Source organism: Alternaria novae-zelandiae, assembly GCF_023758075.1.
Source record: "Alternaria novae-zelandiae strain BMP 2774 chromosome Unknown scaffold_1, whole genome shotgun sequence".
Classification (NCBI taxonomy): domain Eukaryota; kingdom Fungi; phylum Ascomycota; class Dothideomycetes; order Pleosporales; family Pleosporaceae; genus Alternaria; species Alternaria novae-zelandiae.
The window spans coordinates 1,031,519-1,045,513 of NW_026056961.1; the positions used below are offsets into that span (position 1 = coordinate 1,031,519).

Here is a 13,995-nt window from a genome sequence, read left to right on the forward strand (position 1 = left end):
GAGCCTGTCACGCATGACAGTCTGCAATGGTGTCCCTTGATTATCGATGAGACGATGCAATTAGTAAATCCCACCACAGCCACAGCCACAGCCACGTCATCAGCCACGGCTAGCGGAACGGATGGGCGGACCAGGAATGTGGAGAGGTGGTATGACGTCGCGTGCGGATCGCGACTGCCGGTACAGTATCCAACAAAAGCCCCACCAACGAGGTCGTTTACCCGCAGTCGTTGTGCGTCTTGGAGTTTGGTACGACGTATCTGACGGCATGCAAGGCGCCCAAGGCGCGTGTTGAATTGATGGCAGCCAGAAACTTAACGAATCGGGCCAAGCGACGGGCGTGGTACAAGTCACAGATTCGAGCACAAGCTCCCGGCTGACAACGTAGGCAGTATAATTTGTGGTTCCATGTAGTACATCGAAGATGAGATGCTACAATACCCAGCAAAGATCGGAAGAAGTGATGCGCGGGCTGTGCAGGATCCCACTCGTTCACATGTACCCCGCTAAAGGTGGAAGGTGGTCTTTGGGAGTACAGTAGGGTAGTGTTGATATGGTTAGAGGATTTTGTTACAGGACGGTTCGCGTAGAGCTGCGGGCTCTCCTAAGTAGCCCCATTTAGCCCCAGTGTAAGGGCCCAGCATAGTCCCGGAGCATCTCAATCGAGATAGGTATCCGCGATGTATACGATGTGTTGTTGGCCCGGAAGCCGTCAGCGCGACGCGTTAGTGAGACATCAGAGACGGCATAGGATATGCGGCATTTGTGACAGGCTTGCGCGCATGGCTATATATACGGCGGCCGGTTGCTCGGATGGCTAGTAGGCGCGGAATGAGGGGTTGCTATCGAGGTAACACGCGCAGGGCTGATTAGGGCTGCTTGCACCGAGTTTTGTTGGTTGCGGCTGCCCTGATGCCTTGCGGTGGGTTTCGGGTGGAGATGGAAGACAGTTCTGGGCTCCGACTATTGGCGGCTGAGTCGCGCGTAGATGCAGCAACTGGCAGCGGGCGGTATTTGCTTTTGGCCGTCTTGTCTTGGGCCATGCATAGAAGTCGAGCATAGTCGTCGATCACACATGGGACAGGCACATCCAGAGGGCCCAGCCGCAAGTTCCGGCAGGCGCTGCTCCTATCGACGCCGCAAGAGACACATTGCGGGCCTGCCCTCCTTCAGCTGGCTGCGCGTGCACATGTACCGACACTAAGGTATGCGGCGGCCCCCAAGCTTAATTCAATTCACTCTTGACCTGGCCGTCGTCAGCACTCGCACCGCGTCCTTCCTGTTGTCTCTTCTACCTCGTGATATTGCATGCTCTGAGCCACGTTCTGCCAACCGCCGGCGCGACGTCAAGCACTCCCTAGGCACTTGGCTACCGCGGTCCGGCCAGCACGTTCCGATTGAACGCGTAGCCACGCCGGCCGTAGCCCACCATGCCGCGACCAGCCTTTACCAGCAAACTCTCGCTCCCCCACCGCCTCAAGCAGCAGTCGAGCTACACCAACGGCGCCAATTCCACCCCAACCTCAGTCCCCGCCAGCCGCACCGGCAGCCCCAAACTGCGCGCCATGAACGAGCAGCCCACGCCCGGCCTGGTCCTGAGGGCCAATGTCATCAAAGTGCGCCCGCCCACGCTTCCCCGCGGAGGAGCCAATGCTAACAGCGACGCAGGGCAGAGACCTCGCTGCAAAGGACCGCAGCGGCACCTCGGACCCCGTGAGTCGTGCCCCGTCTGCACTGCTACCAAACTCCCGCTGACGTGCATGTCCGCAGTACCTCGTCCTCTCCCTCGGCGACGAGAAATTCACCACGCCCACGATAAACAAGCAGCTGAACCCGGAATGGAACGAGACGCTCGAACTGCCCATCGTCGGCGAGCAGAGCCTCCTGCTCGAGGTCGTCTGCTGGGACAAGGACCGCTTTGGGAAGGACTACATGGGCGAGTTTGACGTCATACTCGAGGAGCAGTTCCAGAACGGCCTCACCAAGCAGGAGCCGCAATGGTTCCCGCTGCAGTCGCGGCGCTCCGGCAAGAAGAAGTCCGTCGTCTCCGGCGAGATCCAGATCCAGTTCTCCCTCATCGACCCCCTCAACCTCGCCGCCACGCCCGAGCAGATCCTCCAGAAGTTCTACGCCATCGCTGGACAAACACCGAGCCCCGACGAAGACGACGAAGACCTCCTAGAGCGCGGCGACAGCAACCTCACCGATGCCGAAGACGACGAATCGAGCTCAGACGAGGCCCAGGACGAATCCAAAAAGGCCGAGAAGCGGGAGAAGCGGCGGAAGAAGCTCAAGCTGGCCAGACTCAGAAGGAAGGTCAAGGGCAAGATTGCCTATGAATACTCCAGTACGGGAGACATAGCTGGTGTGCTCTTCCTGGAGATCCAGAAGTGTACCGATCTGCCCCCGCAGCGCAATGGTAAGTCTCCCCAACAGCGCGCTACAGCCTAGACTTACACATGAAAAGTGACCAGAACCACCTTCGACATGGACCCCTTCGTCGTAACCTCCCTCGGAAAGAAGACATACCGTACCAAGACCATCAGCCACAACCTCAACCCCGTCTTCGACGAGAAACTCATATTCCAAGTCTTACGGCATGAGACCAACTATTCTGTCAACTTCACTGTCATCGACAAGGACAAGTTCTCGGGCAATGACTATGTCGGCACCGTCAATTTCCCCATCGAAAAGGCCGTTTCTACAGCTCCACAGGAAGACCCAGAGACGGGACTCTACAGGCTACCGGAGCCATCAGACTCTCCTGGTATTTCTCCTTCTGATTCGGGCAGTTCTAAGAAATCCCGCTTCCGCCTTCCCATCTCTCGTTCTGCTTCAACCAACAGTCTATCTCGTCTAGGCCGGCCGTCTCTGAAGAAGGAAACCTCGACAGGTTCACTGACTGCGCAAGAATCCAGCGCATCTCTGGGTGCCCCGCCAAACGCTGCAGCCGACTCCAACGGCAACCTTGCTGTCGCTGGCGATGTCAACATCAATCCATCCTCTGTAGATGATGAAGATCTGAAAATGTATACTCTCCCATTGGAGCTGAAGGACAAAGAGCGCTGGGGCAACAAGCACAACTCTACCCTCTATATTCGCGCAAAGTATCTCCCATACAAGGCCCTTCGACAGCAATTCTGGAGAGCTATGCTCAAGCAGTACGATGCCGATGAGAGTGGCCTGCTGGACAAAGTTGAATTGACTACCATGCTCGACACACTTGGCTCCACTCTGCATGAGTCGACCATCGACAGCTTTTTCGAGCGGTTCGCGGATGCTCACAATGGAGACCTTCTGCTTACGTTCGACGAAGCTGTCATCTGCCTTGAAGACCAGCTCCAGGCCACGGAGGCCAGAGACTCCCGAAAGAACGGCCTCGCATCAGGCACGCAGACTCCCTCGTTGGCATCCGGAATGCTCACACCCATCAACCAGGACAGCTCGACAACATCTATCCCAGTACTTGAAACAAACACACTAGGAAAGGAGGGCGAGGAAGGCGACAACATTCAGATTGATGATCTCGCAGACGAAAAGGGAGAAGAACATGTCATCGAAATCCGTGAATGTCCCATCTGCCATCAACCAAAGTTGAACAAGAGGTCCGATGCTAATATCATTACACACATTGCTACATGCGCGAGTCAAGATTGGAGACAAGTTAACAACATTGTCATGGCTGGATTTGTCACTTCGAGTCAGGCCCAGCGCAAGTGGTACTCCAAGGTTATTACCAAGATCTCATACGGTGGATACAAGCTAGGCGCGAATTCGGCCAACATCCTTGTCCAAGATCGCCTTACAGGGCAGATCAACGAAGAGCGTATGAGCGTATACGTCCGTCTGGGTATTCGATTGCTGTACAAGGGCCTCAAGTCGAACAGCATGGAGAAGAAGCGAAGTAAGTCATCCAGATTTTGTTGATACCATTTCGCATACTAATCTGGTCGCAGTTCGCAAACTACTCAAGTCTCTCAGTTTCAAACAGGGAAGGAAGTACGACGATCCTGCTTCAGCCTCGGAAATCTTACCCTTCATCAACTTCCATCAGCTTGACATGTCTGAGGTGTTGTTGCCAACAGACCAATTCAAGAACTTTAACGAGTTCTTCTACAGAGCATTGAAGCCTGGTGCGCGTCCGTGCTCTGCGCCAGATGATCCCAGAGTCATCGTCTCCCCCTCCGACTGCCGAAGTGTAGTCTTCAACACAATCGACTCAGCACAGGCTATCTGGGTCAAGGGTCGCGACTTCACTGTCGAGCGGCTGCTTGGTGATGCATACCCTGAGGACGCAAAGCGCTACCACGGTGGTTCTCTTGGTATCTTCCGACTCGCGCCGCAAGACTACCATCGATTCCACATTCCCGTTGACGGTGTTATGGATGAACCGAAGACGATTGAGGGAGAATACTACACTGTCAATCCAATGGCTATTCGCTCAGCCCTGGACGTCTACGGCGAAAACGTGCGCGTTGTAGTACCCATTGACTCTGTCGCCCATGGGCGTGTCATGGTCATCTGCATTGGTGCTATGATGGTAGGTAGCACCGTCATTACGCGCAAGAAGGGTGAGCACGTGAAGCGTGCCGAAGAGCTGGGGTACTTCAAATTCGGTGGAAGCACGTTGCTGGTTCTCTTTGAGCCAGGTCAGATGCGATACGACGAGGACCTCGTAGACAACTCAAACGCGGCTCTCGAGACTCTTGTAAGTCGCCGTCTCTTGTAATCAGTTTGCTTTACTAACTACGACAGATTCGCGTCGGCATGTCCATCGGCCACAGCCCCAACAGACCAGCTCATGTTCCCGACATGCGCAAGAACAACCCCACCAATGAAGAGAAGCAGGACGCGAAACGCCGCATTGAGGGCAGCTTTGCACCTCCGGGCGTGAAAGGACCCATGCCTGGAGCTGGGATGTAGAATAGTCCCCACTGAAGTGCAAAAGAAATGGAATACACAAAAGGAAATGGGCAGGCTTGGATATTCAACATTGTTCTGGCGTGTCTGGAGTAACGTGGTCATGAAAGTATGAGAGCATATGGATTGGCGACACGGGTAGTCGCTTGTTCTTGGGCGTTTTTGAGCGGCTGTACCTTCGTTTCCTACGAAGACTTTATTTATATACATGCAGCGCAGCCGCTGCGGATCCTACAGACCATCATCATCTTCTGAATCTTGGCCTACTGCACCCAAGACCGAGTGAGAGCAGCCGAAGTGAGAGCGTTCGCTGGTGTGGGGAGCGCTAAAGGCTCACGTGAACGCGCTAGTCCCAAAACCATTGTTTTGATGATGCTGGCGGCAGGTGCACACACCAGCTTCCTTGCTCCCGTGTGACAACCGTTCCCCTCCACGCCCGACGCCTAAGGATATTCGCATTACCGCCAAATCATTACGAGCCCCAGATAACCAGGCATATACCTAATTGTACGCGTACCAACCTCTCGCCGATCGCACATCCTGCGTAGCTCGCCCCGTCTGCGCTCGCCCGTTTGTCGCGCCAATGCACGCGCTTTGACCGAACTTCAACTCCCCGAAACTCCCGTGACGCAGCAACTGGACTCATGACTACCGTCTTCGCGCGCCCACCGCTCCAATCGCTTCCTATGGCAACAAACCGACCCACGACGCGACGAAGGAGCGCAAGACAAGCCTTCGACGACGATGATGCGCCGGCGCCGACGACCAAACGAGCAAAGGCGGACGTGAATGGGACGAGCAAAAAGGCGACTGCTGCGCCCAAGAAGACAGCAAAGGCAGCTGCATACGACGAGGACGATGATGGCTTCCAATTTTCGCGTCGCACGTCGTCGCGAAGGACTACCAAGGCACAGGCTGTGCTGGCACCAGAACCAATACCCGAGGACGAACCAGCAACATTCGCGCGCGCTGCCGAAGCGCAACCGGCCAAATCTACTGCGCGGCGGAAGAAACAGTCAATCGCGGCAGCCGATCCGGAATCTTCAGACTCGGGAAAGCGGCGGCGTTCAGCGCGCATCTCTGGTGATAGCAGGCAGCTGGAAGTGCGACCCAAGTCTACAGAACCTCCACCGGCGAAATCACGAACAAAGAAGACCGCGCCCGTAGAGAAGGAAAGGAAGAAGCAGACCACACCAGCTCCAGAGGCGCAACCAGAGCCTAAGAGCGCGTATGCAGGCGTGCAAACCCCGACACACAACAAGATACAGGTCGCGAAGAAGCGCGATCCCAACGCTCAAAAGATTATGCTGCCCTTTGCGGACACCCCAGTTATTACGAGGAACAAAGAGATGCGGAAAGGCGGCAACAAAGATGGGTCGAGAAGGAGTAGCACAGGCTTGCGAGGGAGAAGGGCAAGTTCGCTGATTGACAGCGGCCAGTCGAATGGTGAGTCAAGCAATGATGCACAGGAGGGCTGGGCACAGGACCCTAACGGCATGGAAAAGCGCCCCTGGGGATTAGTGGATACTAACGATGTCGCAGCGCTACCGCACTCAGAGGTCGAAGTCCGAGATTTCTACAAATACATCGAGCAAAGCCTACCCGAACCACGACGGATGAAGCAGCTGTTGACATGGTGTGGGTCGCGAGCATTACCAGCAAAGCCATCAGGCGACGTGAAGAACGCGAACGCGATTATGGCTGGTATGTCTAAGCGAAGCAGGGCGGACAAGATGGAAACTGACAGGAGCGCAGCGCGAGCTATTCAACAAGAACTCATAGACGATTTCGCAAGCAAACCCGAGCTTTCAGACTGGTTCAGCAGGGTATGGGGATCAATTCCATCGAGGCAAGAGCATGCGCTAATAGCTGTACAGGAAGAAGTAGCCCCACCACCTGTGGTAAAGAAGCCGAATCCTCAGAACGAGAAGAACCAAGCCACACTGGAGGAATTGGAGGAGGAAGTCAAGCGGTACGTCACAGAATCTGCGTGTTCTATATTTGCTCCATGCTAACAGCGAAGCAGCCTCGAAGAAGAGAAAGCCGCGTGGGAAGCCATCGCATCAGCGTCGAAACCCAAGCCCCCGCCGCCCGCGCCCTCAATACCGACATCAACACCTACACTATCCGAAATCGACACGTCTCTCCTCGATCCCGCCCAAGCCGCCATACTTTCCTCCCTCCAGTCATCACAAATACAACCACCAACGTCAGCATTCACATTCACTTCGCCCACAGCACTACAATCACATCTCACGTCCCTCGCCGACTCGCTAGAACCGCACATCGACCTTTTCGCAGACGGTGTTCATAAGATCGAACAGTATCGCGCAACGGCCGAGCGGGTAGCGGATCGTGTGCTGGGTACTGCGGCAAAGAGGTTGGAAGAGCGGGATCGGGAAGCGAAGGAAAGAGTGGGCACAGAAGGAATTGGCGTAGGCGATATATTGAGAGGCCTTGCTGGTGTACTTGGCGAGCAATAAGAACAAACTTGCTGCAATCAATACCAAAGTTGCCGGCAGGAACGGGCAGGGATTGACAATCCGAACAGACACTCCTAGGAGGTCTCATGAGAATGATCTATGTGGCGCACTTCCTTTGACCCTTTTCACCTTGTTTTAGAGAGACACACCATTGACGCATCTTCGCATGGTGTTTACGGGCTTGGGAATGGACTGGGAGGATACGATATACCCTTCTGTTTTCTTGACTCTTTCGTGTAAATGTTTTCGAGAAGGAATACCATCATACCCATTCTGAGCCACGGCAGGTAACTCATTCGGTCAAAGTAGTGCGCTCGAACATTCTTGAAATGTCATGACAGATCTCGTTTCCAGAACCCTAGATTCAGCTTACATCCTCCTCATCTCTCTTCGTTTCTTCTTCAGTTACTCTCACTCAGCTCTTAACACACCACACAGCCAGCCTTCCAATCTCATCTTCAAGCTTCAGCGCAAACCCCATCGAGATACGCAGGAACAGCAAGCGCTGCTCCAGATAACGAAGGACATCGAGACGGGTATCGACGAGTTGCTCTGGCGAGCGACCGAGCAATTGGGTCCACGCGGCGTCCGAGAGGATAGGCTTACCGCTGCTGATCTGGCCGGTTTCGTCGAGAAGGGGACCGAGCTGCGAGGGTCGAGAGTTAGTCAGAGAAGAAGACGAATGAGTGATTGTGGGAACAGAAGTAGACGAGGACAGGGAGTGACGCACTATCCTAGGATTGATTCTCAGTCCGACAAGCTTCTCACACTGCTTACAAATGACCTGGGTACTATTGGCGAAGATGGGTATACCACAGCACTCATTACTCATGAGCATATTTCGTTTGAACGGCGTGACGATATTGAGTTCCGTGATGATGACACTAAGGTACCCAGCAATGGTTTCTTTGGACCTTTTGTTCGACAGCGAGCGAGCGACATCATCCACATCCGCAAGTGTATACAGTGCTCTCACGGCTGCATTCTCGAAGCCCTCGACTACATCGTCGGCGATTGGGAACGGCGGGTTGACATGCTCTTTCTTCGTCAATCTTTGTGCTAGGGCTCTTAAGCGCCGCGCGTCACCCATGTCAGGGTCGATGTCCACACGTGAGTTGCCGCTGATTGTGAGCTTGGCCATCTTGTCGATGCGCCATCCAGGGTTCGAGATGAGGAGGACGGTTTCTGAGGGGACGAACATAGAGGCCGAGTCGCACATGGAGGAGTATAGGGTGAGGAGGCCGTCGGATGTGTCGTCGAAGATACCGAGTGTTATGAGTTCCGAGGTTGTGCTGTTGCGGTTTATGTCTTTTGGCAAGTTAGTCGTGAACCATAATCGAGGATATCGTAAAGAGAAGAAACACGCACACTTCTTCCGCGCGCCAATACTCTTGACGCATACGAGTAGTTTCGGCTCCTCGACATCATAACCACCATCAGTAAATGTCTTCAGCGTCATCAACCCACTCAGCACTCTGTTGTCCCTCACACCATACGGTCTTTTGAACCTCGTCCCATCATCGCTATTCTCATGCAACATGACATGACAGTGCCTCTCGCCTTCGGGGAATATCGTAGTGAATAGCGGCGCTGTATTTGGTGCTAATGAATTGTACTCTGAAGAGTTGGAGATGTGTACCGTCCAAACACTGAGCAGCTGGCCGAGCTTGAGCTTGTACTGGGTATTACTATACCAAAGGCGGACGGTGAGTGCCCCGGTGTCGTCTGCAAGTAGGATCTTGATGCAACCTTGAGCTGCTTTATGTGATTTGCTGGGTTTGGACTGGTCGTTGAAGTAGACGACACGGCCCATGAGGGTGAGGGTGCAAGGGCCAGGTTCAAGTGTGTCTAGGTCTGCTTCTTCGTAGTCGAGAGTGGGCTTTCATATGTCAGTGATGGGTTTAGATTCATTGAGGGAGACACATTACAGCCCATGTAGTTGCTGTGGTCGCTCCTGCCGCAGGAGTGCACTGTACCTCCCCTGGGGTGAAGACATCACTGCTTTTTGTTGGCGAGGATGAGAAGTAAGATTGAATTGATGAAGATGCGGGCATTTTCTCGTTCGGCACGAGTTCGCGGTGTTGAGTCTGAGGTAGTTGTGGTAAGTTTCAAAGAGGTAAGGATTGAAGTAGGAGCGTTCCTGCTGTATGTGTAGGTGCGACCCGCGTCGGAACCACGATGAGGAAGTCGCACTATCCACCCGAAAATCAGCTGTTTCTCTCATGTGCATCTAACCAGGCAGTGAGGCGTAAACTATGATCATCACTATTGGCTCACAGAAGATGAACAATGTCGCGTATGCGTGCGCATTTGGAAAACAGATTTTTATTGCTTCAAAGAAAGTAGTGAGTTGGTCAAATCAGAGTGTGAGCGATATGTGCTTCTAGAGCTCATGAGTCGTCTGCCAGCTGGCACCATTCAAGATGGGACATGCCCGCCGTCGTTTCGTCATAAGACCTAGAAAAGCTTGTGCTCCAAGGTCATGTCGTTCTCCGGCTCAAGACCGACGCAGGCGCGGAAGATGTTGGTGAGGGCTGCGCGCTGCTTGGCAAGAGCGTTGACCACAGGCGTACCAGGAGGAGTAAGAGGAGCCTTGAGCATGTAGCTGAGGACACTGAGCACGCTGTGGAAGTTGTTGAACTTGCCATCGCCGCCTTCGGCAGTGTGGGCCTTCCACTGGACACGGGTCATCATCTCAGCGACCAGAACCAAATCGATGATCAGAGGTGAAGCCAAGAGAGAGTCCTCGCAAACGTTGAACAGGCTGATGGTCTGGTGGCCGTCGAGGAAGATCTCCGCGTAGTACTCATCAAGAGCGCGCTTGTCGTCTCCAACAGCAGGCATGTACTTGATGACGACGCAGTGGTCGGGGTGCTCGCCTTCCTTGTACAGGACGTTGTTGGCAGCGACCATGTCGTCGACGACGTTGGACTTGGAGATCTCCTTGGAGCGGAACTGCTTCTGAGAGCTAAGGTTCATGCCGTCATTGTTGCCCAAGTGGTTGTAGGAGGCAATTGAGGTGAGCTTGATACCGGCGCTGATCATGAAGTCTACGAGAGCCGACTTCATCTTGGTCTGACCCGATTTGAAATCATCACCACCAATGAAGGCATTGTGCTTCTCGGCAAGCTGGATAGCACCAGGAACGAATGTGTTCTGGGGAGAACCGTTGATGAAGGGAACACCCTCAAGGATGGAGGCCACGGCAAAGACAGTGGACGGGGAGACCTCTTCGTGACCAGATTCGATCGCCTTGAGCAGGTTGTCCGCTGTGTCGTTGACGCCCTCCACGATGTCGGCGTAACGCTCAGTGTTAGCAGTCCACTGCACGATGACCTTGTCGAGACCGTTGGCAGACTTGAAGTCACTAAACTATCGTCAGTAAAGGTGGAATTGATATGCATCGAGTCTTGGCTTACCGGATGTCCTTGCGGATCTGCTCAACATGGGCATTGGAAGCCTTGGTACCTTCGAGAACATTGTCGGCACGTTCCTCCTGGTTGGCAGCAATGAAGTCCGGGTAGTAGATGCTAGGAAGAGGCTTCATGGCGCTCATCTCCTTGCGAACAAGAGACTTGAGGGACGGTGACAGAACCTTGGCGCGGTCCATGGCCTCAGCAAGGTTCATCCCGCTGATGTCCCATCCGCCAACGACGAGGTCGTTGGGGTGGACCATAGGCAGGAGGTCATGGAATGGGATGTGAATCTCTTGACCAGTCTTGCTGTCGACCCCGAGCTTGGTGGTAGATCCCATGATGACCGAACCATAGTAGTTAGCGCCACGCTTGCCCTCCTTGGTCTCCCAAACGAGGTTACGCTTGTTCGCGATGATGCCGGCCGTGACCGTAGTACCGTTATTGCCGCCCCAGCCAACCAGCATAACACCAGTCTTGGGGATCTTGCGGTCGACCTTGAAGTCGTAGAGCGTCTCCTTGGGGATAGCAACATACTTGCCGTCGTCGTTCTTGGTAACGTCGGTGGTACGGTAAGTGTACTTTGACTTGATGGTATCCTCGGTGTATTCTACGTTAGGAGAGCTGACGACAAAGAGATCCTTGGGAGTTGCCTTCGCTTCGAACCCATTCGCGTGACCGACGGCCTCTTCTGCGTGTGGTGCCATGATGATTTAAGTTCTTGTTGAGTTGGTGAACTTAGTTGCGGAAGTCTAAATCCGACGCTGCCCCAGAGGGAGAAGTGCGTCGGCCGGCGAATGGGTTATGGATCCTGTCAAGTGTAAGTAAAGGCGGTCCCCATGGGGTTATGGCGGGGCACATACGAGCTGAGGAGATTGGAAAACGTCTTGACAGCTGGGCAATGGCCCGGGGAAATCTGGGTGTGGTTGATAGAAGGGAGAGAGATTGTAAGCTTGACAGTGGGCTGTTGTTTACAATCGGTGGTGTGTTGCGGTGGGGTGAGAAACGAGGGAGAGAAGTCGCGATATATATGCCTCCCGTGTCCGGCTGACTTAGCAATAATCGTACGCAATCGCTCCCGCTTCCTGCCGGACAGCGTGTTCACCCACCGCTTCTTTGCCTGTACCTTCCATACTCCCCACTTTTCATGCTAATGACTATCGCCGTAGCCGTTCTCGGGACGTACAACACCAATGGCGCGTAGCCGTGGTATTCGCGATGCTCGCCTTGCCCCACTATTTCCCTCACTACCTCAACAAGCAGCAGCGACAACCGCAGTAGGGAAGGTGACGATGTAAGCGACGCGACGAGAGCGCTCTGTTGGCATTAAGCGAAGGCACATTGCATGGACAGCTGTCTCTGCATGCTCGAGTGTACCGCTGTGGGAACTGTTTAATTCCTCCTATGAGCTACGTACTGGACAGGTGTGTAGCTAGTGCTAGAGTACCTAGGTACGGGTACGGAGATACGGACCCCGCCATCACGTGCACAACACTGCGAAGAGGGGATCTCGGGAGCCGGGTGTCGATGTGTAAGAGTTTTCAGGCATATGGGAATTGGCCTGGCGCCAGAATGGCAAGCATGGCATTTGGACGGTGTCTGAGCCACGGACTGTTTCAAAGCACGGTGATGTCGTCAGTCAAGCACTGTGGTAGCACTCGACACGCTGTGTGCGTCAGACATGTTTACGGAACGAAAAAAAAGGCACGCGACACAATCCGCAGCGTATTTTTGTGTGGAGTCTCGGCGATGCAAGACGGCTACTGTTGACAGATGACAGATGCTGCTTGCTGGCAAAGTGTCCACACGAGACAAGTGTTGACATTATTTTCTTGATGTTATTAGCCGCGATGGCAGGCAACATGGGGGAAGACCCTGGGGTCGGCTGGGAGAACGACGAATGCGGCAACCTGCATGGGAAGTTTGCTGATCGACAATCAGCCTCGCCGTTCGCCAAGGGAACCATGTTAGGCCACCATGCTGCATGCAGATGGAGACAGGCACGCAGGGAGATGGGTCTTCCCAGGGCAGCAGTTGGCGCAACGGCATGCGAGCAGTTCGAAACTTCCAGCACCTGCGACATGTCAAGCACTGTGTGTCGCGGGCCACGCCGACCTGAGAACATGGCTGATGGGAACATTGCGGACGAGAAACTGTTGACGTAGCGAAAGGGGCGCTTAGTTATGGATAATTTGTATCTGCAGCGTCGATCGACCAACGAGAACGATGCCGCGTGTGGCCAATCAAGCCCGAGAGTAATGTCCGGCCCTGGTGGCTTACCAGCGCATGGGCAGCAGGCGATCAGAGCCTCAAGCCACCTGCTCGTCGCTGCAGGACTTGGCTATACACGGTGCACGCATCTGGCAAACGTTGTTGCCGCGATTTGCGACCTCCTGGAGCTTGCGAACTCTGTTGGTCTTGGGTCGCAACCGTGACATCGTCACTGCGACGGTGTTGGGTCCGAGACTTTACGCCAGCGACTATGGTTTCATCGCAGCCGGCCGCCTCTGGTGCGTGCAACTGACACGGAGAGGACCACACGATGTGCCCATGCCCAGGTAGCTAGGTACAGGCCGCCGTCCCGTGCACATGGCCATCGAATCATGGAGGCCGCCGGTGCTCGACCACTGACGCCGCATCTCAGGGACGCGCGAGTTACGTGCAGGAGACACAAAGACGCGCAGAAGGGGGCGCGTCGTCCCTTGCGACTGGCTGGCGATTGGGTGTTCATCTCTGATGCCGATCAGCCCTGCTGTGCTCAGCGGGCTGTGGGTGGCCGGCGCTCAGACGCGGTCATTATCTATCTCATGAGGATAATTCATTAGCATCAAATACCCAACATTGCGCGTGTCGATTGTGGGGCCCAGCAGCCTCTTAGACCGCAGGACGCAGCGAGGCTAGCCATTATCCCGCTGCCGTCCCTGGCTGCTAGCCACTTCAGAACGACGCCCGCATGTGCTTCCCCTGATTCAGCAAGGCCCACCCACACCGTTTCTGAGGATCCAACAACCCTGCACCTTTGTTTCTCGGCGCTCCCGCCCATCATCCGTCCTCGACCACCGCCGCATACCTTGCCTGCTCCCACTCCGTGCCACCATCTTCGAGATAGCCTTACGACGATATTCCGCTGGACGTGAACGGCCTTAATACTGAATGTCCAGGCACGATCCGCCTCGGAC

The 13,995-nt window shown here is 54.6% G+C and overlaps 4 protein-coding genes across 4 annotated transcripts; 2 read left to right on the forward strand and 2 right to left on the reverse strand.

The window, feature by feature from the left end:
* Window positions 1–1,430: 1,430 nt before the first annotated feature.
* J4E88_000317 (uncharacterized protein) lies at window positions 1,431–4,923 on the forward strand (the record flags this gene model as incomplete). Its single annotated transcript, XM_049393996.1, has 6 exons — window positions 1,431–1,616; window positions 1,669–1,713; window positions 1,771–2,419; window positions 2,468–3,904; window positions 3,957–4,708; window positions 4,756–4,923. The coding sequence occupies 6 exons, from the start codon at window positions 1,431–1,433 to the stop codon at window positions 4,921–4,923; spliced, it is 3,237 nt and encodes a 1,078-aa protein (XP_049259825.1).
* A 100-nt stretch (window positions 4,924–5,023) lies between these two features.
* J4E88_000318 (uncharacterized protein) lies at window positions 5,024–7,403 on the forward strand (the record flags this gene model as incomplete). Its single annotated transcript, XM_049393997.1, has 4 exons — window positions 5,024–5,029; window positions 5,469–6,746; window positions 6,798–6,892; window positions 6,947–7,403. 4 exons carry the CDS (start codon window positions 5,024–5,026, stop codon window positions 7,401–7,403), a joined length of 1,836 nt encoding a protein of 611 aa, XP_049259826.1.
* A 415-nt stretch (window positions 7,404–7,818) lies between these two features.
* On the reverse strand, window positions 7,819–9,338 carry J4E88_000319 (uncharacterized protein; the record flags this gene model as incomplete). The annotated part of the gene is made up of 2 exons (XM_049393998.1): window positions 7,819–9,282; window positions 9,327–9,338. 2 exons carry the CDS (start codon window positions 9,336–9,338, stop codon window positions 7,819–7,821), a joined length of 1,476 nt encoding a protein of 491 aa, XP_049259827.1.
* A 522-nt stretch (window positions 9,339–9,860) lies between these two features.
* On the reverse strand, window positions 9,861–11,523 carry J4E88_000320 (uncharacterized protein; the record flags this gene model as incomplete). Its single annotated transcript, XM_049393999.1, has 2 exons — window positions 9,861–10,770; window positions 10,823–11,523. 2 exons carry the CDS (start codon window positions 11,521–11,523, stop codon window positions 9,861–9,863), a joined length of 1,611 nt encoding a protein of 536 aa, XP_049259828.1.
* Between the last annotated feature and the right edge of the window lie 2,472 nt (window positions 11,524–13,995).